Raw genomic sequence first — 25,869 nt, 5'->3', positions numbered from 1 at the left:
TCACCACACACTAGGAAAGATGTTGAGGCTCTGGAGAGGGTGCAGAGGAGGTTCACAAGGGTGTTTTATTGGATTGGAGTGGTTGGGCAAACTTTGACTGTTTTCCCTGGAGTATTGGAAGCATAGGTAGGGTAGATCATCAGCGTCTTTACTCCAGGATGGAAATATCAAATACTAGAGGGCAAAGGCTGAAGGTTAGAGGGGGGACATTTAAAAGAGATATGTGAGACAAGCTTTTTAGACAGAGAGCACTGCCAGGAGGGCCGGTAGTAGCTGATATGATGGGAATGTTTAAGAGGCATTTTGACAGGTGTATGAGCAGGCAGAGAATAGAGGGATATGGACCATGTACAGGCAGATGCAATTAGTTTAGATTGGTATGATTGTCAAAGAGGGCCGTGGCAAATCAGTCACTGAGCATCTTCGAAACAGAGATTGGTATAATTTTCAGATGTTAAGGAAATCACTGGATATGAGGTTATTATAGGAAAGTGGCACTGAGGTCCAGAATGAGCTGTAGTCTTAATGAATGGTGGAGCAGAGACAAAGGCAAAATAGCTTCTCCAGGCTGCTATTTCTTATGTTCTTTCCAGATTTTGGTTTGACACTTCATATCAAAGGAGCTGTTTTTGTGGATCAGATGCCCTGCCTGATCAGGTGGATTTATAAGACCCTTTGCACTATTCAAAGAAAGGTGGAGCTTGTATTGTGTCTTGACTAACATCTATTCACCTATCATTACTACCAATGCAGATTATCTGCCTGCTTCTCATCACTGGAATCCAACTGCAAATTTTGTTAGGCAAACACAAGAAGTAGCAGTATTGAGTTTCCTGTGAGGCCAAACTAATATGCAAGTGGATTGGTGCCAGAAGAGGCCCAAAAGAGTAAGTTTTTTTTAAACTTAAACTTCTCCCTGGGACAAGAAAATGCAGGAATGCTCCTTGAGAGTCCAGCAAGAAAGTTTAATCCTCCCCCACTATGATCTAGAATGGGAAGTGAGGACCTCAAATCTTTTTAACAGAAATGAGTCTGTAGTCCTGGCAGAAAATATTAAACTGATTAATGGTGAAATGGTATAATAAGTCAATCAACATCTGAAAAAGTTAAGGTTTTAAAATATAGTGGTATTTTGTCACTTTTCCACTGGTAGTCATAACTGTTAATGGACTAAAGCCAACAACTATTGCTGGGTAGATCGTAGTGAATGCAAAGTGATTAATTTTTGTTGAAAGTTTTAAAAATATTTTTATTTTTGATGTGCTTTTAATCTTGATGGAGGCCAGCTGTGACAAAACCTCGCTTTCAAAAATGTTGCTGTTTTTGCTAAATGGTTTTGTAATATGCAAGGGATTGCTGCCTACCTTGTGGCAAAATACTTCAACAATTGCTGAAATCAAACTCAACTTAGGACTGAAAATTGATTGGAGTGTTGCCAATGAGGAGAAAAATAACTTTGAAGGAACCATTTACTTCTGCGGCTATAGATAATGAATAAAAGATAAAGCCTAATTTTAGTGGTCAGAAGTTGGGATTTTGGGGAATATTATGATGCTATAAATGAGCTCAAAAACCAAGAAGCATTTTCAACTTGAAAGAAGGAGCTAACTACTTTCGGTGGGAAAAAGCTTCAGGTCAAACTTAAATATTTGTTTATTATCCGGTACCCAGTAGGCGATTGGTTATGGGACTGAACATACGTGAGCAATTAGATCCAATGAAATGAATGCAGGCAGGTAAATATTAAAATGGGTCAGGTGTATTGATTATCTGGATTCTCAAAGTTAAAAGAAAGTATATCACAGCAAGACTGATAATGAAAATGAGCCCATAGTTTACTTACAGTCATGTGGCTGAAGTGAAAGCAGTTATATTGCATGGAAGAACTGAGAATATTGCAACAAACTGAAGACATAATATTAAGACTGAACAGCCTGAAAAAGAAATTGCAATTTGCTTTCAGAAGAGATTAAATAGCATGATGTCAAAACTAATGCAGTTTCCAAGGAAAAGGGAGAAATGCTAAAAGGCTCCATAAACCTATAGTTTGTTAGTGGAGAAAGCAAAAATGACTCATTTTACTGTTACATTTTTGAGAAAATCTTAAGCTTTTCACAAAGTGCACAATTTATTGCCAGCAGATTCTGAGAGATTTTGCACAATCTCATGAATAGCTTTGCACTTAAATAAATATTTGGCTAAGCTTTCTTTGGTGGCTTTGGTTAAAGGAGAATTTTTAGCAGTGAATGGTATCCTATTTTTTCAAATAGTGCTGTAAGATTCCTGAAATCCACATGAACCACCAGAATGGAAAAACATTGGTTTAATGTCTTATCCAAAGGACAGTCCCAAAGTATTGTGTTCATGTCTTCATGAATATGAGTCTTGAATCAATGATCTCCTGACTGAGACATACATGCTACTTGAATCAAACAATGAACTTATTTAGTTCAGTTTTTCTGGTGGCAGGCAGTTTGTAACCATGCCAACAGTTTCATAGTGCACAACCCATATTACAAATAGCAGAAAAAGCTTTCGGGAATAATTACCATTGTGCAGATTGCTACATTTATTAAATAATTCACAATTTTACTGTTGAGGAAAAAAACAATTAGTGAAGAGTTGTATCCTACCAGCTGGTGTGGAAGCAAGCATGTAATATGTAAATAAACTCATTCATATTTTCCTCAAGACTGAGTACTGCACTTTTAAACTCAACCAGACTTTACTACTTTTTTTAAGCTGCTTCCTGTGAACTCATTTAAATTCATGGAGCAATATGATGAGAAAAGTATGTGATTCACATCCAACACAAAATCTTATATTTTTCTTGTGGTCAGTTAAAGAAACTCTTCAGTGTAGTGCAAGCTACTGCCAGAATTTTTTGTGAATGGTCAGTGTAGCTTTAAGAGGCTGCTACAAGCCATTTACTCAGTACGACAGGATGATGTCATTAGTTCCTCTTGCAAGCTTCCTTGCTTTCCACATACTATAACCTCGAGTTGGAATTTGTACTGTACGATAGCATGGAAACATATGTTCAAGGTAATTAATATTTTTCTGACCTTGAATTAACTAAAGCGTTTTTGTATTGTTACTGTTTAGAGAAGATTCTTTAAGTTTTTACATGACCCTTTCTTCAGCAGAGTAAAACTAAGTTTGTGAACAACTTCAATAGTGGCAGCTGTCCTGAGTTTCTTTGATTCTGTTGACAGTTTGTGCATTACTATCCTCTTTGACTGTTGTAAATATTATATGCAGCCAACGTAACATGAATCACAAGACGCAGCTGAATTCTTTTCTTGATCACATTCGTAGATATAACACACTAGAGAAATTTCCAGAAACTTCAAACAAATTTGAACCAACACATTTGCTCCACAACTAGACATGAGAAGATTGTTTTTTTTGCTCACTATAACTGTGAGAGCTGCTGCTGGGTATAGATTTGGATATGAAGGTAAGTGCGTGCACTTTGCCATTTTTTTCCCCATGCATTGAGTCAATGTATGTCAGAATGTTTCACAGTTCTAATTTTCTTCTACTTTTTGGTGAATCCACTGATTCCCTTGGAATTCCAGGGATGACAGTGGTTCTGTTGTGCCACACATAATAGGCCATTTTGTGAGATGCTAATAAATGGGCTCAGCAACAACCATTCCTCCTCCCTCCACCCACAACTTCTCACACAGCACACTCCACCGTTATTGAGTTTAACTAACTCAGTACAGACTGGGAATCAAAACTGCAATACTTTGTACAGAAGTTTATAGAAAAAAAATAAAAGAAAACTGCTTCTCTGAGAAATAACAACATGTTATTTGGACGGGAATTCAATGTAAAGTGAATAACTTTATCAGTGATAACTGTTTACTGTGGAAATGCGTTTTCTTTACAACTTATTATTGTCCTGGAATTGCCCGAATGGTAGAAAGAATTTTTTGCTTTTACCCATAGTTAGCTGACTCCCCAATGGGACAAATAATTAAATAAAAGGCTTGGTTTTAAGTCCAAGTGGAGGGTGAGGCAAATGCTACATGCTGGCCTCATCTTGTTCCAACTATCAGCTGCTTGTATATTTATGTCAGAAAGCAGGCCCTTGGGTGAAAAATCAGGCAGTCGCAGGTCACTTGCTGGGACCTGAAGAATGCAGCTGGCAAAAAGGGAAGTATGGAGAGGAAGGAGTAGAATGTGCAAAGCGTCTTCTGGCTGGTGGGGAGGGGAGACTGAGTAAAGGCCTGAAGTTTCCTTGTGGACCCTGGGAGACCAAGCCTGCTGAGAGAGGGGGGAGATGGGGTGAAATGTTGATGTGACTTGGACCTTAGTTTGAAGTATTGGATTCTGCTATAGAAGTGTGAAAATTTCTTTGACAAATCAGTCTTGGTGCAATAGGTAAAGTTCCTTTTCTCTCTCCCCTCTTCTCCCTCTCTCACACACAAACACAAATGAAACAGAATTATTGCTAAAGGAAAACACATGCTTATTAGCAGAATTATATATGAATAAGTTAATGTGCTAATTGATAGAATTGCAGTATTTTGCTTTCTTGTACAGTTCCTTAGGATTTTATGCTTTTCCATTCAACTCCAGCTTGATGATTTGCCACAGGGTGATTAACTAAAAAGTTAGCTGTAAAATATTTTAGATTTAACACAGCTGAAATTTATTGAGGTTATAAAACTGCAACAGTCTAATGAATTAAAGTAAGCCTCAAGTGCCAATAGGAGATTCAGTGATATAGGAAAATGAGAAAAAATGAGTTTTAGATCTAAATTGACTTCATAACATTTCTGTGTGTGTTTTTATTGACTGATAGAGAACAGACAGTTTGGAAAAACTGTAACTGACTCTATCCAGGGTATCTTCAACAAGTAATCTGATCTTTTCCCGAAGAAGGAAAAAAGACAATTCAGCTCATAAAGACCGAATCTGTAAATTACTTTGACGAAGTGGATGAAAAATGAACACCTAACATTCAAATTATTATTTATTGACTAACACTGCCATTAAAATGCTACAATACAAAATATTGCACAGATTGTGGCAATGATTTGCACATTTTCTTCTCCAATTCTGAATTGGTTAACTCAATAATGCTTTCATGTTCCTTTAGAACACTGACATAAGAAGATAAGAATCAGTTCCAGAATAGGTTATTCAGCTCCTCCTGCTTGTTTTCACCATTCAACAAGATCATAGCTGTTATTTTTATCTGTCTCATTTCCCTGCAACAATCCCATATCCCTTGCTTCCCTTGATATCTAAAAATCTATCAATCTTTGCCTTGAATATAGTCAGGTGCCAAACCTCCATAACCCTCTTGTTTGGAGAATTCCAAAAATTGACCACCTTCTGGGTAGAAAAATCTCTTCTTATCTCAGTTCTAAATGGCTAACTCCTTGGAGCTATAGAGTCATACACCATTGAAATAGGCCCTTCAGCCCAATTCATCCATGCTAACCAATGTACCCACCTGAATTTGTCCCATTTGCCTGTATTTGGCCAATTTCCTTCTAAACTTTTCCTATTCATGTATCTGTCCAGATGTCTTATTTTGAGATGAGTGGCCCCTGATTCTAGATGCCCCAGCCAGGGGAAACAACAAATCCACATCTACCCTGCCAAGCTATGTAAGAATTTTGTGTCTTTCAGTGAGAAAACCCTCATTTCTTAAACTCAAGGGCATAAAGGCCTGGTCTACTTAAGTTCTCCTTGTATAGCAAGGTTGTCATTCCAGGTATCAATCTGATGAACTTCCAATATTGCAAATGTATTTGTTCATGGGTAGTGAGACCAGACCTGTTCAGAATATTTCAGATGTGGCCTCAGCAGGTTTCTATATAATTGGAGCAAGGTGTCTCTACTCTTGTACTCCAATCCTTTTGCAATAAAGGCCAACATGCTGTTTGCCTTCCTAATTACTTGCTGAGTCAGCATACTAACTTTTGGTGATTCATGTACAGGGTCACCCAGGTTCCCCTGAACATTAATCTTTTGCCATTTAAAAACAAAGTGCCTTTCTGTTTTTTCTACCAAACCCCACACTTTTTCAGATTCTATTTCATCTAACATGTCCTTCCCCATTCACTTAGCTCATCTCTATCCACCTGAAGACTCTCTGCATCATCTTCATGGTCAATACTGCCACTTGGCTTTATATCATCCACAAACTTGAATATGTTACACTCATCCAAATCATTCTTGTAACCATGCTACCATTTCTTTAATTTAAAAAGTTCCAGCATTTTCCCAACCACTATGAAGCCTACTGGTCCATAGTTTCTTATTTTCTCTTTCCCTCCTTTCTTAAATCGTGGGGTTACATTTGCTACTTGGAACTATTCTGGAATCTATGGAATTTTGGAAGATGACAACGTGGTGAAGACCTCAACTAGCTCCACAGCCACCTCCTTCAAAACCCTAGGATATAGGTCATCAGGTCCTTACTTAATTGGAGGTATACTCTTGTGTTTGTACTCACTTTCCTCTTGACATCTCTGGTTATAATTACTCATGTTGCTACACTGCACTATTGCTTTATTCCTTATCTTTAACTTTCAATATTTTCTCCTCACCACCCACCCCACAATGTAGGCCTTCTCTACATTGCTTGTTAATTGAATCAACAGGACTTGTCTGAGCATAATTCATGTTCATGTGAAGCCCATCATGCGAACCTCTTGCTCAGTGTTGGTACCAGTGTCCCATGAATTGAATTCCATTTTTCCCACACCAATATTTGGCCCATGCATTTAATTCTTTTGACATTATTTATTTACCCAATGCCGATTAGCACGTGTCTCAGGTAGCAATTCAAAACTTATTATCTTCGCAGTTCTGCTCTTTAATTTGGCTCCTACTTGCTTATATTCCTTCAGCAGAACCTTCTTTTGTCCTGTCTATGACATAGGTTCCCAGATAGAACTTGGCAAATGGATTTTTCCTCTTTAACTCTGTTCCCTTCTAGTCCTGACGAAATGTTCTTAACTCTAGCAACAGATAGGCAGAAAACAGTAACTGCCCCCTAATTATACTATACCCAATTATCTCTACATCCCCCTTCACATCTGCAACTTACTCATCCCCCTTACTCATCCACCCTGTAGTTTCTGCTGGCATCCATACTGGCTGCAAGAAAGTTGCACAAGTGGAAGGGCTGAGACTCCTGCATTCCTACCTTTCAGATTCCAAACCTACATCATGTCAGGTCAACCATTTTGACTCGCTTGACTGACCATAACAAAGGAATGTGTCTACCTCCTGAAACAAAGTTGGCAAGTAACTTTTCTCTTCTACTTTGCATCATAGTGTCTGAATTGCATCAACTCTGTGCTGAATTTTCTCATGCTGAAGATATATACAGCATCTGTGATTGCCATGGATCCCAGTGATTATCTTCCACGTAATACAGCATTTTTATTTTTTGTATTGATTTTATTTAATGTATTGAATTTATTTAACACCTCACCTCACCTCAGTCTTTTTCTCACTAAAATTCACTCCATGGATGCCATACTTTTAGCTGGGGCCTTCAAATTGATCTTCCCATGTTACAGTTCCTTTATGTCACTTGACCTCAATTAACCAGTTGTTGCTAGCTACCCATGTACCTAGGAGACCACTAAAGCTAGTTTTTTTTTTACTTGTTTACCACTAATTTATCACTGCAATTTAATACTATCAGGTTAAGAAAATTTAACTTAGACTTATACATTTAACCAATACATTTTTAAAAATGAAAGTGAATTCATCTTATTTGCCAAAGTCCACATTCAATGAATGTAACACTCAGGATCCAATGTTAACTAACATCTGGTAGTTATTATTCATTTCTGAACTTTCTAAGTATTCCTTACAACCAATCACACTTTATTTATCTTGGTTGTTGGGTAGTTGTTCTAAGCCAAATATTCAACATCCAAGGAGAAGCTATCAGTCAAAGCTCATTACTGTTGCTGGGACTGGCTTTTTCACTAATTTGCAAAGTCACAAGTATCACTTTGCATTCATCTCCAATGATTCTGGTATAGGTTTATAAACTTTACTTTCTAAATGGAGAGCAGTCTTTTGAGAAGCATAGTTGTATATTTTTCATGTGTGAACACTTCATAGAATACCAAAAAATGTTAAAAATATCATTTTCAAGTTTGCAAAGTCATCATGATGAAAATTTCAGATGGCCACCTTTAACTCTGTGGAAGCCATTATTCAATTTGTCAGATTGTCTCATGAGGAAAACAGCTCCTTTAACTGAAATGTACTGTTTAGCAAGCATTTTCTTTCATTGTGTCACTTCAGCATTCTAGGCAAAAAAGAAATGAGTAAGGAACACTTAAGTTCCAAGAGGATGTTCCTAGATAGCAATTACCATTGTGGAATAGTTAATGCATAGTATTAATTTCCTAAAATTCCAAAACTAAATTGACTCACACGCTAGTAGAAATCCGGAGTTCTATCGCAAAATGCCTGTGGAAGCTGCTGTAACTTAAACCTTCAAGACTTCTGTGCTCTGTTCCTGCAATTTGGCTTTCATAACTTTAACCCTGGTTGGCAGAAACTGTCAAGTGAGCATCTGAAATTGTTGTTCAACCTGCCCTGGAGTTATTGGGAGCTAATTGATTTGGGTTCACCTGTTTAACTCAGCAGGCAGCAAAATGAAGTCACTCTAATTCTCCAACCCATTTCCAATCTGGCCTCTGTCTTTAGCTTCCTACTGTTAATCCAATGAAGCCCAATGTATCCATGAGCTATGTTACTTGGGACTCAATATTGAATTCAACAATTGCAGATAATGAACCTTTTCGTGTTTGTCTCAGAACTGGCAGGTTCTGATGTAAGGTCACCCATATGTAGCACAGTTTTTCTCTCTCCACAGATGCTACCTCATCTGCTGAGTATTTCGAGTATTTCCTTTTATTTCAGATTTTCGGCAATTGTGTTCTGCATCATGTAATTCAAACATTTTTTATTCTCTAACTGCCCTCATTCATCTTCATCTATTTACAGTCCACCAGACACAAGAGCTGTGATTCGGTTGACAGCCCTGAAATCAGTTAAGGCTATCCAATCACAGGCATTCCTTTGTTTTCTCCATCCCATCCTCTCTTTGCAGCTTAAAACACATTTACTTTCTCCTTATCCAGTTCTGATAAAGGATTGTGACCTGAAATGTTAACAGCTTTTCTCTCCACAGATGTTGTCTCACCTGCTGAGTATCCCTGACAATTTCTCTTTTATTTCAGGTTTCCAGGATCTGCATTTTTGTTGTTGTTTTCAAATTGAAGTATTATTGTTTTGTTTACATGTGCATGTGTAATTGACATTTTGATCAAATACTGGATATTGCATAGTGTGCTGACATTTATAGTTTTATGAGTTAAGTTGTTACTGCTCAGTTTCTTCAATCTATGCACATGCAATTCAACCACCTTTGAAAACTGAGGACTGAACATATGACATGTCCAAAAGTACACAATTATTCCAACACTTCACTTTGAGTTGTCTTATTTCCTCCTCAAAGTAAGTAATGCATCAGAAGATATTGGAACACTTGTCCAATGAGGCAGTTAGTCTCAACTTTAGTCTGGCCAGATACAGCTTAAAGATCCTATTGTAGCAAAGTAGCTTAACCTAACTTTCTGAAGAGAAGGGTGGAAAAGATATGACAATGTAAACCATTTGACATACTGTGGATGAGGAAGGAGAGTGAAGCTTAAAATTAGTAAGCTTCATACAGTTGATAAACTCCGGACCATAAATTTGATTGGCAAGTCTCTGATTCATCCCTCAGTTCCAAAGCACCCTTTTGTGCCAAAGCTCCCTTTTGTGCCAAAGCTCCCTTTTGTGCCAAAGCTCAGGGTATTCCAAGGAGGTTTCAAACTATGGGCACACATTAGCAATCAATTTCAATCTTGTCTTATAAATCAAATGTGTCTTCTGTCCTGGAATGTCCAGAGTGAATTTACGGTGGAGCATCTGAAAGCAAATCATCTTATAATGGTAGAATCGAGTCGCTAACTTTGAGGCTTTTACATATGCTAGAGGCTCATCTTGTCCCTGCAGTAGCTCAAGTGCTACCATTTAGAATGAGATTTGTGGTTTTTAATATGAGTGGCAGTGAAACCTACCCCATTGTTCTTGCTCCAGCAGCTAAGGTTCTATAGAAGGCTTGTGCCAACTTGCATTACCCAAAGTTGCTATAGACTTTTTTAAAAGAAACAACAGTTTGAGAGAGTTTTTAACAACCTTTTGCTATAAGCTCACATGTGCACACACTCAAAACAAAGAGCTTGCAAAGGTAGTTCAGGCTGAATTGCTCATCTTTCTAAAATAAAGATCAAGTTTGGGAATGAGGCTAACACTCAAAGGAAGTGATAATCTTTCATTAGAAGTATTCATGATGTAATGTAGCTAGCTTTGAAATATTACTTGCAAAGGGCAGCAGGCCTAGACTTTGTTAAGAAAATTATGAAGATAAATAAATATTGAGGATGCTTTCCTTGATGGGTCTGGGAATGATAACCGAATGATAACCTTGAGGGATTAAATGCATTTGGCAGACTTTACAAAGGCAGAAATGTATATGATCAGTGAAAGTAGTGGTTTGATGTTTAGAATAGTTTTCTTGCATATTTGTTTTCTTATCTAACACAATGAGCTCTAATACTGGAAGTGTGTGCTACAGGCATTCTTATTTCTATTGGATATCAATGTAAAGGAAAAATATTTACCATATACAAGAACTGGCAATATGGAATTGCTTCACAAACGTCCAGTCAAGACCAAAAATTCCCAACTATTAACTCACTAATGCCAAATGTATTTTTTCTAAAACTCTAGCTTTGCTAATAAAACTTGAGCAGGTTGAGAAACGTTTGTAATTTGTTAAGTTATATTTCTGTTAGTTTTATAACTGAAATATCTAATACCTTAGGATTAGCCATCCTATTCTGTTCTGAGTTTTCAGAACATTTTTTGGCAAAGTGGCTTTTTGGTTATGCTGAATGAATTAAAATTGATGTTTTAAATTTGAGAGTTTTTGTGTGGAACATGACATTCTTTATACATTTATTTTGGAATGTTTATTTTGTGTTTTTTTTTATTTTTGCATATCATAGCAGTTTAATGACAGAGGAAGATAAGGCTTGGTACTGTTGGTGAACGGATGTGTTTGGGGTTGCTGGAACTAAACTATGATGAGTTCACAGGCAAGGAGTTTTTAGGTTGCCTCTTTCCCTTTGTTCTACCTCTTCTTCCTGCTGTGCACTTAAATGCTGTATTCCTAGCCATAAAACACTGCCCTCTAGATGAGAACATGTAGCATGCAGCAAGACCATCACATGCCATGAGATTCACCCTGCTCAAGTATGCAGGATTCTGCTAGGATGATCTAGGCAGCAGAATCATTTGGCACAGCAGTAGTCTGTTTATTCTATCAGATTTTGCATGGTGATAACGATCGTATTGTCTGCATTTTGTCCACGCATTGTAAAATTGAGTCATCGTGTAGATTTTGTTGCCTGGTAGCCATCCTTTGGTTATGTAGTGGTAGTTCAAGTGCAGTTAGCAGGATGAGCCACCACAAAGTGAAAGCAACATGATTGTCGCCAGGTTACCAGGCATCAGTCTGCATGATTTTCTGCCTGTGGTCATGCATCAGTTAGCCAGTGAGTGAGCTGAATTCCTTTCAATTTGGCAACAAAGCAAAGTTGACATGAATGGCCTGCAACACAATAATTGCAGCATAACATGTTGAAGGGAGCTGACTTGCAGAGGAGGAGATGGAAAATAATTTTGTTAGAGAATGTTGAACTATTATGGGCTCACAGCAGTCTAGTTACTGGCACCCAGCATAATGAAGAAACCTGGAAGTCATGTGCACTTTTTCAATGCTGATCTTTGCCAAGAGAGAATTAAATATGGTTGGCTCACTTTGAATAGAAAATGTTCTTATGCACAAAATAATGACATACTGTTAGACGTTGGAAATATTTCCATCTCCATCTGAAAAGACCGGTGGTACAAAAATTCATTGTCATGATCATCTTGCCAGCTACTTGGAATGTGGTCCTTCTGCTGATCTGAATTTGCAGTTACGGTAGAGCCATTGGCAGATTTCATTGAGGTTCTTCTTATGGTAGTCTCACAAATTATTCCTTGCTGAGATTTAGTTCAGAAAATTGCACTCTTAGCACCCTGAATAGATTTGATTTTGCACTGGGTGCCTTTCCCTCTTCCACCCATCCTCCATCTTACAACAGCTTTTCCTAATGTTGATGTTCTGTTCATTCACCCAGTTAATCTGAATTGAGAGGAATGCCTGTGAATGCACCGAGGACTGGAAGCAACTGGTTTTGCAGAAGCCTGAGGTCAACAAAAAGGTCCTTCATAACCTGCCTTACCATCCTGTGTAGACTTCAGCATTTTGAACCATCTTTGGAATACACAGAACATTTATTAAATCATTGTTGTGGTCAGTGCATCTTCATCAATATCACAGTTGGGCTGCAAATGTGTATATGTGTCCTTAATGTCATTTTGGGTCATATGAATGGTTCTTAACCCCCAAACAGAGGTACAGCTGAGTCCTTTTTCACCGCAGAGAGATTTAAAGGAAGACAAAATAATGATTACTGATGCCCAAATTAAAAACACAAAATTCTGGAAATACTCAGCAGGTCAGGTAGCATCTGTGGTGAGAGAAATAGTATTCACATTTCTGGTTGATAACCTTTGCATCAAAATTAGGAAGAGTTAGAAAATGAACATGTTTTCTGTTCCAGAGAAGGTGGGGATGAGTGGAGTGAACAAAAGGGATAGGGTGGAGACCAAGAGAAATCAAATGACATAGAGGTGAAGCTGTTGGTACAGAGCAGATAGTGAAAGTTTGTAATTGCAATGATTACTGCTGAACATAATTTTATTTTACAAGTGTGGAATGTCATTCCTTCAGAAGAAAATTATGCAGGTAAAATAGGCAGGATTGTGATGGGCCCAGCCCATGACTTGCAGTTGCCTCCTGTGCTAGCCCTGTGGTTGCACTTACTGTTTCCAGTTGCATGGCTCCCATCACACTGCTGCAATTGCTGCTTTGGCCATCCTGTGCAGCAGCACTGTCACAGTGCAGTGACCAGGCCAGAGGTGGTGGAAACTCTGGCTGCACCCGTCGATGGCTTTGATGGCCCTTTCACAGCTCATACTGTCAGAAGGTTTTCTTGCTACTTCCAAATATCTCTGATCAGATTTTTTATAATTGTTTGATAACATATTAGATAATTTAAATTAAATTAGTGGTACATTTAATTTAAATAATAAATTCACTTAAAACATTTATCTGATTAAATTAATGTTTAAAAAATCATTTGGCTTTACTTACCTCTATCTTTTTAATGAAGGTCAGCAGAATCATTCAAGTGAATGGGGCATGTGCCAGCTGTAGTTGGCATACAGCTAAGGGACCAGTTCCAAGGCGTACCTTATTGAACTCCTAGCTAGTCATCATGAGATCAGGCCCCTAATCTTATTTACTTTTTCCTTTTTCTCTATCAGTTCCATCTGCATTTCCCAATTGAATTACACAAGAAAATCTAACCACTTCCCTTTGATAGTCAATGGCATAACCATAGTTGAATCCCCCACTATCAAAACCTGGGAGGGGGAATCACCAATGACCTGAAATTTAACTGGAACAAACACTCATATACAGTGGCTACAGAAACAGGGCAGAGGTTGATTATCCTGTGGAAAATGACTCTTTTACTGCCTCCCAAAGTCTTCCCAGTATCTACAAATATGTGAGAAGAACAATGGAATACTTTCCATTTATCTTAAATGTAGCTCCCACAACACTCAAGAAGCATGAAACCATCCAGGACAAAGTAACCTGCTTAATTGGCACTCTTAAATATTAATTTCCTTCACAACCAGTCTACAAAGACTGCATTGATTAGCATCTCCAAAATGCATTGCATCAACTTCCCGGGTCCTTTTTGATAACAGAACCCAAATCCACAAAGACTATAAGGAGACCAGACACATGGGAATGGCACAATATCACAGAGGAGCTGGCCAATTTTGATACACACAGAGGAAGTGAATTACCTGAAGTTGTAGAACTCAAGATTGAGTGAGGAAGATTTATCCCCATATTATTGATTAACATATTTGTCTGTGGCTTTCCTGATTATGAATACCACAAATTCCCTGTAGAGAGCACCATGCTAAAAAAAAGCACTGGATTGGTGGACCTCTCCACCACTGACATGTCTGCAAAAAATCTTTGTGTAATGAGCTCTGAAGTGAATGGTGGGTAGCTGCTAATTTGTTCTTTAATTTCTTTACTATTTATAGAATCTATTTGATCTGCTGTAGCTGCTTGAAGCACAATAATCAATGCTCATTTCAGGGTATATCACTGTAAGTGAATTGCTTTAAGATGTTACTGAAACATGATAAATTGCCTTTTCACTTTATCTTTACATTTTTCACTTTCCTATTTTTGTCCTTTCTTTTCAGTTGCACAATGACCAGAAATATTCTATTTTTTTAAGATAAAAGAATTCTTCTATTGTAGTGGTTGGACCCTCCTACAGTTAAGAGGGTCCAGCCTCAGTCCTGAACTGAGAGACTACACTTTTTTTGTGACAAGCTCTGTCTGTGCATTGAGAATCAATTTATTTACTGTCTTGTGGAATGAGTTAGGAGTTCCTGTTTCATTTCCCGTGGAGAGTCGAAGCTGATTAATTTCAACTGCATTCTTTTAGAATGACTCAGAGGAATAGATTAAATCAAAACCCATGTGACTAAAGACTGAGTATTTGTAGAAATTTTCATTGTGGAATTAAAAACACATTCAAACATGAACAATCTCTTATTGAAAACAGACATCTTTGGAGATACTCAGCAAGTCAGGGAGCATCTGTGGAGAGAGAAGCAGAATTAACATTTCATGTTCATGACTTTCATTCACGCTTTTCACGGTTGCAGACCCTGAAAAAAAAATAATACTCTTTTCTACACCACTCTATTCTTCACAGAAACACCAGAACATAAGAAAAATGAGCAGAGGGAGGCCATTTGGCCCCTTGATTTTGCTCTGTCATTCAACACGGCTGATCTCCTGCTTCAATACCATTTCCCTGCTCTAATATCCAGAAATCCAACAATTTATTTTGAATGTAGTTAATTCTACTTGTTTCATCAATAATGCTGGCTTTAACATGTTGCATAAAATTCTTTTTTGGTAAAAGGAGCATCAAAGATGAACCTTGTCCTATCTTCATGTGATGTCAATCCAGTTATACTCAGTTATACTTTCTAGCAGGTTCCCCTGATGATCATCAAATATTTGACGGAGGTGGGGAGGGGATTTTACTTGCAATATCCTTTTTTTTACCTTAATTCAGACACTGAGGTCAACTGCAGTGACCCAGACATTACTTTAGCTGTGATCAAGTAACTTGTTGTAGATCGCAGATTGTGACACTAACTTGGATTTGTATAGCCTAGGTAATTTGGTAACCATACTTGGCGTACATTTACTCACTGGCCTTCTAATGGAACCCTGTGGCTACTGCATTTAAGAAGTTTTATTTTGCTGGTTTAATGAGAAATAAAACTTGATTCCTACATCTGGTCTGAACCAATAACTGGAAAATCTGTAACCAACAAACCAAATCTATTTAATAATTTAGCTGTTGTAGCCATAAGTGTACTGTGTACATTTAGACAGAGTCATCTACATCCCATGAACACATTTTAAGGGCTATTTTGTAATTTTGTCAGATTTGTTAATTATTTTTAGCAAAGACCTAGCACATTGTTTTATTTTCAGATTAAATAGGTGAATTAAAACATTTCTTTTAATTATAGGTGAATTGATTCATTGAATTTTACATAAATATCTTTCTTGGATTCAAGGACATTCAAAAATAAATGAATATAATAGATATTTATCGATACTGGCTATATTCTCCAGGTTTTTATTTTTGGCCTTTAAAAACTTCATGTGTTAACATTTACCTTTAGCAATAGATTATGGTCAGTATTCTGCAACAGTACTTCATTAGATAATGCTATAACTTGTTGAAAAATCTTTTAAGGCACTTCAGATGGTCAAATAAAAATGTGTGGCTCCAAACCATGTTGAGAGTTTGAGAAAGCTCCTTTAAAGAAATAGAATAGAATAAAGAAAAAAATTGAATATTGAGTGAAAAGTAGAGACATGAAGGAGTACATCCAAGGCAGCTGAAAGTTGTGCCATCAGAGATGGAGGAAAGGAAAGTGAGAGATGTATAAATGGCAGAGATCAAAAAGATTACACATTTATTTTGCTTTATCTAACAGAGTTCTGCCTGCCTTTTCTTTTTTCCCTCATTCCTAAAATTCCTGATACTTGCAATTATCCAGTTAGTTTTAGTTCCATACCCTCTCATGGACAATGATGTCCTTTTTTTGATGAGTTGTCATTCAAAAATGTATATATAGAATATAATCAGTATTTTTCTATTGTGGCTGCATTCAGGATATATAATTTTTTAATATTTTGACCTTTAAAGGTAATGAGGCCATTATCATAATGGAAAACTGCTCACTGTATTCAGCTCAGCGGTTGGTATTTATGCTAACCTCTGCAAATATTTTTCCTCTGTATAATAATGTTTTGTCGCGTTATCTTCATTGCTCTCCTCCCTCAGACTCTGTATTGAGGTACTTGTCATCTTTGGCAATTTCAAGCTTCTCAATACTCCTGCTTTAGATAAAAGTTATATTCCTGTATGCTGACGTGCTCAAAATCTCAGTACAAGTGACAATAACAAACCAATTCCAGTTCCAAGCTTCGGTCATTGACCTTAATATTGTGATATGTAAGTTTGTATTAAATGTTTGTTTAGTAGCCCTCCTGTTCAGTGCTATGAGAAGTTTTGCCATGCTCAAAATGTTATGGATATATATAAATGGATTTTAAAGCTTATTTTCTTGTTTTCTCTCTGAAAATGAGCATGGCATCTTCCTTTCATAGTAATTTTCTGTGTTAATTTTGTGGCGTATTCATATTTGCACAAATAAGGTGCTTTCATTTTTGTCTAATTTAAAGAGAGCAAAAATGCAGCTAAATAGTTTCTTCATTGAAGTAGAAATAATCAAAACAAAAAGACCATTGAGAATGGAGTTTAAAATGGATAACTGAGGGGCAAAGTACTTTAGACGATGGCAGGTTGGAGAATTATAAAAGGCAGTGGAGCAGAGACTGGGATGGGAACTTGTGTCCTTTATCTGAAGACTTTTATTCTGTTAAATTAAATTTTATTAATTTCATTCCAAATAGCAGAATTAAAATTTATGGTGAAAATGTCAATCAAATCACTGCTCAAAAAATATTTTTTTACAGTTTTCCATGAAAGTGCACCTTCCATAACATGGTTTCACTCATTACAGCTGGAAAGTTACTTGAGGTAAACTTTTCAAGCTATTTTTCCCAAGGGAAAAGGGTTGCTGGCTGTGTGACTGTAAAAATACTTAGTAAAGAACTGTTAAAAACAAGCTCATTAAGTAAGAATTCAGACATCATTCTTTCATTATTGCTAATAATGATGTCTTTCACTTTGAGAGAGAATGACCTTGCACATCTGCAACATTCCATCACCTGCAGTGGTTGAAGTGGACCCAACAACACAATAAAAACTGTGGCCCTGTAATTAAAAAAAACTAGAGAACAGATAATTTTTGTTACAGTTTCCAACATAAAATAACACATGAATTAGTTCAATTCTGGTCGAGCGTTGCTTCAGAAACATTAATCTTTTTCCTACCAGTATGGAATAGTTTGCTGTGATTTTCCAGTTGTTTTCTTCAGACGGAAATCAGTTGGAACAGGATCAATATTAACTCTAACTTGCCTGCAGTAACCAGCTGGACAGGCAAGTTGGTTATTGTCGTGGTGGTGCAGTGGAGATGTTAGTAGACTGTATTTTTAATTACAAAAGTAACCTTTATTCGTAAAAAAATATATACAAGTACAACGAAACTATATTTTACACTATACTCGTAGTGTTGGTCAGTCTATACATTCACAATGTTATTGGCTCTATAGGTAACGTTCACACGTTTTGTGTACATTGTACCATTGCCACTCATTGGCCTCCTGGGATGATACATATGTCAAGTGTTTGAGAGGCTTCTACGTCAGACTTGGCCCCTCAATGTCTAGTGGCAGAAGGACCCTAGACTACAGTCCTTCCCCACAACACCTTTGCGTTGGCTGCACCGAACTTCAATGTGTCCCTCATCGTGTCTCCTGCAGCCTGGAATGTGCCAGTCAACAGCATTCCCTTCTGTTTATCTCGTTGTACTGGAAGCCCAACAAGTTGCGGACGGGCCAAAGAGTGTCTTTCACTGAATTGATGATCTTTCAGCAGCACTTGATATCTGTCTTGGTATGCATCCCTGGGAACAGCCTGTAGATCAGAGAGTCCTTTTTATGCAGCTGCTCGGGATGAACTGTGACATCCTTTTCCAGACCTTCTTTGCAAATACACAGTCTGCAAGGAGGTGGACGATAGTCTCATCCTCATTTAGGCCGCCCTGGGGGCAGTGTGCGTTGGAAGGATCTGACAGGGAGGGTCCCTCTTACTGCCAGCCAAGTGAGGTCTTGGAGCTTGCTGTTCTGGCAATGAGGCATTCTGCCAGATTATTTGGACAGTCTGCTCAGGGAACCATCCCACAGGATCGATTGTGTCTTTGTCTCGCAGTGTCTGTAGAATGTTCTGTGCTGACCACTGCCTAATGGACTTGTGGTCCAAGGTGTTTTTCAGAAATAACTTTTCCACGAAAGATAGGCAGTGTGGCAATGTCCAGTAACTGGGACATTGTGCAGCAATGGGGCCCGACCTATCCTTTGCAACACTGAAGTCAGGTAGAACCTCAGCACGTATCAACACTTGGTGCCTGTGTACTTTGGTTTTCAAATACAGCCTGATGCAGCCACACACAAAGGTGGCCATCAGGATGAGGCTGTGGTTGGGTACGGCAGAGATGCGAATTCAAGTCCCACCATAGCAGCTGTGAAATTTAAATTCAGTTAAAAGTGTAAGAAAACTTGTCTCAGTAATATTGATAATTAAACTACTGATTAAAAGCCCACCTGAATCATGAAAGCACTGTGTCAAGGAAATCTGCCACTGTTACCCAGTCAGGCTGTACATAGCTAAAATAAGATGCCATCGCTGTGATGGAGCAATATAGGACTGCATGGATTCAAAACAAGAAAACCTGCAGCTGAGATAAGTGTAGGGGAAGACCCACACTCAATGACTTCTGAATGATTTCTGAATGGTCCATGAACACTACTTCATTATTCCTTTTTTTGCACTATTTATTTATTTATTCTGTAATTTATAGTATTTTTTATGTCTTTGCACTGTGCTGCTGCTGCAAAACAAGTTTCACAATATATGTCAGTGATAATAAATCTGATTCTGATCCAATCATCAATGGATTGTATCAAAGATCTACAATTTTGCAACATGAATGGTGGAGGACAACTAAATAGATGATGGGTGGAGTCACTAAGGAAAAGTCTGCAGCATTTGTAATAATATTCAGCTTGAATCATTTGGTGGATTTCAGTTCCTCCTGAGAACTTCACTATCACACAAATTAGTCTTCACCAATTCAATTAACTCTATGTGATATCAAGAAACAGCTCTGTGTACTGGATACAGCGAAGGTCATGGGACCAGACAACATTTCAGTTGTAGTGCTGAAGACTAGTGCTCCAAACTAGCTGCTGCTTTAGCAAAGCCTTTCCAGTATAATTGCAACAGAGACATCTACCTTGCAATGTGGAAGATTGCCCAGGTATAATCCTGTTCACAAAAAGCAGAACAAATGCAATCCAGCTAATTATTGCACAATCAGTCCACCCTCAATCAACAGTAAATTGATAGAAGGTGCTGTCAACAATGCTATCAAGTGACTCTTACTTGCTAATAATCTGCTTACCAGTGCCCCGTTTAGGTTACATTGGGACCAGAGGTAAAATGAGAGTAACTGCCCTTGATATCCAGGCAGCAATTGACTGGGTGAGGCATCATGAGCTTGTGGAAGAACTGAAGCTGCTATGGATCAGAGGGAAAACAATTCAGTAGTTGGAGTCAGACCTCACACAAAGGAAGATGGTTGCAGTTGAGAGAGTTCATTCAGTCCAGCCACACTGTGGGAGTTTCTCAGGATAGTGTCCTATGCCTGCTGATATCAGATAGACTTGTAGACACACATTTTTTGGGAGGGAGGGAAATGTGAGACTAATAATAGTTATGATTCTTCAGCTGTTTCATCAATGACCTTCTTTCCATAATAAGATCAGAAGTCAATCTGTTAATAGATGATTGGACAATGATCACTCCATTTATAACTCATCAGCAAATGAAGCAGTCTATGCCTGTATTCAGCAAGACCAAGGCAATATTTGGACATGGACTGACAATAGGTGAATAAAATTTGCACCGCAACTGCTCGGCATTCACAATGACGAGCAAGAGAGAGCCTAACCACCTATCACTGAAATTCAGAAGCATTACCAGAATTGAATCCCCCACCAACACCATCCTGGGGATCACCATTGACCAAAAAATAACTGGACCAGCCATATAAATACCATGGCAACAAGAACAGATAAGAGGCAAGGTAAGGTGTACCAACCTGAGCTGGAACAATTGTCAGGTAAGCAATTGGCAGCTATCAGGAAGGATGAAGAATTGAAAAAGTTAAATCAAGAACTTTTCTTTGTGAGGGTGGGATGAACAGGTTTTTTTTAATTTAAAAACAGCAACAGATTTATTCCTGTCTCCATAGATGCTGTCTATGCTGTTGTGTATTTTAAGCACTTTCTATTTTTTCCCTCAGATTTCTAACTTTTATGTTATCATTGATTGTTCTTCCAGCTCCTGAAGGGCTTGGTTCAGGAATGAGGAACACTGACTGTAGAACCTTCTATAGATAAGGAAAAAAAAGTAATAGATAATGTGGATCTCTTACAGACTGAGGTAGGAGAAGTTGCATTGGGAATAAGGAAATAACAGAGAAACTAAACAAATATTTTGCCTTCATGGAAGAGGACACAAAAAGCTTCCTGGCAATAGCGAACAACAGATCCAAAGAGATAGTGGTGGTGAAAGAAGTGAGCATTATTTTAATAAAAGGATTGGAGGAAACAATGTGATTTGCAGCTAATTAAATTCACAGGACCTGTTGCCTTGCATTCCTGAGGTTAATAAAGGGACTGCAGTTGAGATGGTTGTAATCTTCCAAAAATCCATAGATTCTACAGCAGTTCCCACAGATTGTATTGTAATAAATGTAACCATACCATTTAAGAAAGGATGGAGAATACAGGAACTATCAGTTAGCCTGACATGAGATGTTGAGAAATGCAAACATTTATTATTAGGGAGTGAGAATCAGGGCAATTGGAAAACAATAACCAGACTAGGCAGAAACAATATGGATTTATGAAAGGGAAATTATCTTTGACAAATCTGCTAAGAGTTTTTTTTTCGGGCTGTGTCTAGCAGAATAAGTAAGAACAAACCAGTTGAAATGGTGTATTTGGACTTTCGGAAGGGCTTTGTAATGATGCCAGACTGGGGTAAATAAAATCAGAGTATGTGGGGTTGTGGGTAATTTATAGGTGTAGATTGAGACTTGGTTGATGGACAGAATATAGAGTAGGAATGACACACACAAAATGCTGGAGGAATTCAGCAGGTCAGGCAGCTTCTATGAAGGGAAATAAACAGTCCTGATGAAGGGTCTTGACCCGAAACTGCTTATTTCACTCCGTAGATGCTGCCTGACCTGCAGAGTTCTTCCAGCATTTTGTGTGTGTTGCTCCAGATTTCCAGTATCTGCAGAGTCTCTTGTGTCATAGAGTAGGAATGAATTGGTCAAATTCAGTTTGACCAATTCATTCCTACTCTGTGACACTGTGTCTAGTAGGGTAGCACAGGAATTGGTATTGGGGTCCCAGTTTTTCATAATCTATATCAATGATTTGTACAAGGAAACCAAGTCTAATATATCTAATTTTGTTGAGGACACAAAGCTGAGTGGGTGTGTGACTTGTGAGGTTTTAAGGGATATTGATATTCTAAGTCAATGGATGAAGACATGGTAGATGGTGTTTAATGTAAAAAAAAAAGTGAGATCTTCCACTCTGATAGAAAACAACATACTTACACTGTTCATTGGTCCCTGGACATTATTACTTTATTTTTCAATGTTATTCTCCTCTTCTCTCCTGAAAAATATTAGCCCCTCATTGTGGAATGCAGGAAAAGCAGCAACCTACCACCAATATATTGCCTCAAAGGACCATAATTTCTGTGGTAGTTAATAGTAGTAAGCAATGAAACTTGATTCTGTGCTTACCCAATGTCCTTAGGGCTCTGTGGATATTAACCAGGAACAAAAACCCTGAATTATTTCCTCATTCTAATCCATAATTATAGGACCCACTGAAACATAGGAATAAAAGTGTAGTTTGCAGCAATTTGAGCTATTCTGCCATTCAATGAGATCATAGTGATTTGTTTCCTAACTCCATATACCAGTTTTTCCCCTATATCCTTGAATATATTTTAGTAACAAAGATCAATCAGTTTCAAAATTCAAATTAGCAATTGATTGCCATCCACAGAAAAGAGATCCAAATTACTACAGTCCTCTGTGTGTAGAAATGTTCCCTAACTTAGTCTTGAAAGACCTAGACTCCACACCTAGTGGAAAAAGCTTTTCTCCATCAACTTGTTCATTTTGCTTTAACATCATCCTATCAAATTTCTTAATTTCAGCAAGTATAACCTTACTATATGTAATCACGCTTTGTAATTTAACCCTTGAGGTTCTGGTAGAATTCTGGTAGATTTCTGCTGCACTCCCTCAAGGCCAGTATATCTTTTCCAAGGTGTAGTGCCCAGAACTGCCCATAATGCACCAGGTGTGGTATATCCAGGCCTTTGTATAGCCATAGCAACAGTGCCATCATTCCATCTGAGGGCAGTAATTCAACATTGATCATGAATCAAAAGCAGGCCTTCCAAGACTGAATGACTTCCGACCCACTGAATAAATATTCCGGTAGTATTAAATAGAGGAAAATGGGTGAGTTGCCAGAGTCTTTATTAATGTGCCATTGTGCTGTGATATTAACAATGGAGAAATGAGAGACTACTTTCTGGCGCCTATTGGAACATATTTAGAGACCTTGGGTATGGATGGTAGGGAAGTCTGAGATTTTCTTATTCACTACATAGTAAAATATTAAACATTTTAGCAACAGCTTGTTTTTAATTTAGCTATACAGCTGTAGCAGAAATTTTCCCATAGGGAATGGTGCCAAATATTTCAGATAATGAATGAACGAATTCAGGTTGAAAAGTGTGTCTACAAAAGGTGGTTCTGTTCTCAAGAGGCAGGCTCCACCTGGCTATGTGCCTTGTTGAGCAAGTGTCTAGATACAGTCTCCATGTCCCATGGTGTAATATGGAAAGCTTGGATAGAGAAGAATAAAATTTCAGAGAACTTGCCAGTGCTTAACTTGTTCCAATAAAAGGCACTTAATCCAGAGCCAGTTCATTGATCCACATTTTTCTGCAATGCCACCTGCTCAGAAGAGGCCACATTGTTGCAGGTGGAATTGATAGATGAGGTATACATCTGCCAGGAATGCTGTCCTCTAAAATAAAAGCATCACGAATAACATATTAAGAACTTGACTCTGGAATGGTTGCGATAAAAGATAAACAGCAGAATTGGCCTTGCCTTTCAGAAATGTTTTGCTTCAGTTACCTGCTTACGTTACAGTGCTGTTGATCACAGAAGCCTTGATATTGGCATTTGTGTTGTAAATTAAATGAAATGACGCTGCATAATCCCACAATGCCAGGAACCACTTCAATAGATAGCTTTATAAAGGCCACAGCTGATGGTGCCTGCTTCTTTTTGCTTGGCCCTGGGTATGGAACGTGTGACTGAGTATTCAACCTGGGCAATTTGAACCCGGGACATAACTTTCCCTTGACCATGTGAATCTAATCCCCCTCCCAGCCCAGTCACATTATAATTTCCAAATAATTGCATATTTTAGTTGACACAACAAAGCATTGAGAATCTTCTTGTTGCTTGACCTAGTAAGTCTATCTTGTTCATTAGAACTTTACATTATCTGGAGCTAAGTGGAAAGAAGCTGCATTTAATATGCCAAAATGATTCATGGATGTCAGACATCCTACTATGTCTATGCAAAGTGACAGTTTTTCTCTCTTGGCTTTGTCAAAATGTCATTTTGACTAATCCTGATTCAACTGATGTGCTACAAATCTGTATGAATCATAAATCAGTTTATAGAACCTGCCACAGAGAATTGATTCTCTTCAAATTTCTCCTGTTGTGGTGAAGTCCAACATGACTCCAAAGGGAAGCAGTTTATCATCTTCTCAAGATAATGAGTACTACTGTGGTAAGTTCTACCACCATAAAATATTGCTGAATGTTGAAGTCTATGCGAATGGGAGCTGCATGCTGAATGAGATATAAAAGTGTATCAATCATATTGATTTTTTTCCCCTAGGATCTGGATATTCTTATGCTGGAAGCCATGATGTTGATTATAGAGTTCAATATACCGAAAGCAGTTATCACTTGAATTATAAAGGTAAGCTGATTATTTATAGTGACATAGGTCTGTAATATCTTCTCTGACTTAATTGTCAAATTATTTTAATTCTAGTCACATTATGCTATTAATATAAATGAAAACAAAATTGATGCCCATGTACTATTTTATTATGAAAATGTTGGGAACTTATGAAGAAAACTTATCTCCAAATAGATGACTTATCTCCACAGTTTTCTGTGATATAAAGTATGAGTTGATAAACGTGACCAAAAAACATTCAGGTCGTGATGCACATGAGAGTTGGATTGAAAAATCTATACTTTCCACTTTCTAGTTTATGTGGACTAGTACAGATTCAGAGTGCACAGCAATGGGGTTTTCTGCTTACTTCATATCGGTATAAAGTTGCTAGCCAGTTGCAAAAAATGAGTTTCAAACTAAAAATTTAGGGAAGGTATTGATTGGAGTAACACCATCACAATAATAATCAGAACAGAATTTTCTTATAGTTGGTATATGTTGATTAAAAATTAACAACATTGACAATACTCCAAAAATATTGTCATTATTTTTAATTAGTGGCGACCAGTTGCCTGTATTTGAAAGGATTCAGCAGAATTTCTGCTCCAAAAGAAGTAGAGATGATAAGCAAAATAAATTAAACTTTTGTTTCCCAATTACTTTCACCTAGAGCTATGAGGCAATTGAATTCAGTGAATTTTCCTCTGCAATAAAATAATCAAAATCTGAAGCACAATCCTCTAGCTGCTCTGCTCTCTTATAGTTCCAAGTTCAATTTTGAACTTTGCAAAAGATCTCAACACTGGCAGCATGGTGGCATTGTCACTGTGAATGAGATGGAAATGATGAATGTTAATAGATCCGAACATACAGTGGCATGCAAAAGTTTGGGCACCCCTGGTCAAAATTTCTGTTACTATGAATAGCTAAGCCAGTAAAAGATGACCTGATTTCCAAAAGGCATAAAGTTAAAGATGACACATTTCTTTAATATGTTAAGCAAGATTACTTTTTTTATTTCCATCTTTTACAGTTCCAAAATAACAAAAAAAGAAAAGGGCCTGAAGCAAAAGTTTGGGCACTCTGCATGGTCAGTACTTAGTAACACCCCCTCTGGCAAGTATCGCAGCTTGTAAATGCTTTCTGTAGCCAGCTAAGAGTCTTTCAATTCT

At 37.7% G+C, this 25,869-nt stretch overlaps 1 protein-coding gene across 1 annotated transcript in view; it reads left to right on the top strand.

Moving 5' to 3' along the window:
* Window positions 1–2,943: 2,943 nt before the first annotated feature.
* The window catches only part of srpx2 (sushi-repeat containing protein X-linked 2), a 53,620-nt gene continuing 30,694 nt past the window's right edge, over window positions 2,944–25,869 (top strand). Inside the window, exons 1-3 of the mRNA XM_052021417.1 lie at window positions 2,944–3,045; window positions 3,319–3,460; window positions 24,629–24,712. Of these exons, the coding sequence (XP_051877377.1) occupies window positions 3,391–3,460; window positions 24,629–24,712 (154 nt within the window). The 5' untranslated portion in view covers window positions 2,944–3,045; window positions 3,319–3,390. The remainder of the gene's footprint in view (window positions 3,046–3,318; window positions 3,461–24,628; window positions 24,713–25,869) is intronic.

The sequence above is a fragment of the Pristis pectinata genome, chromosome 8, assembly GCF_009764475.1.
Source record: "Pristis pectinata isolate sPriPec2 chromosome 8, sPriPec2.1.pri, whole genome shotgun sequence".
Lineage (NCBI taxonomy): Eukaryota > Metazoa > Chordata > Chondrichthyes > Rhinopristiformes > Pristidae > Pristis > Pristis pectinata.
The sequence above is the reverse complement of the archived record's forward strand: the minus strand, read 5'-3'. Positions and strand labels throughout refer to the sequence as shown.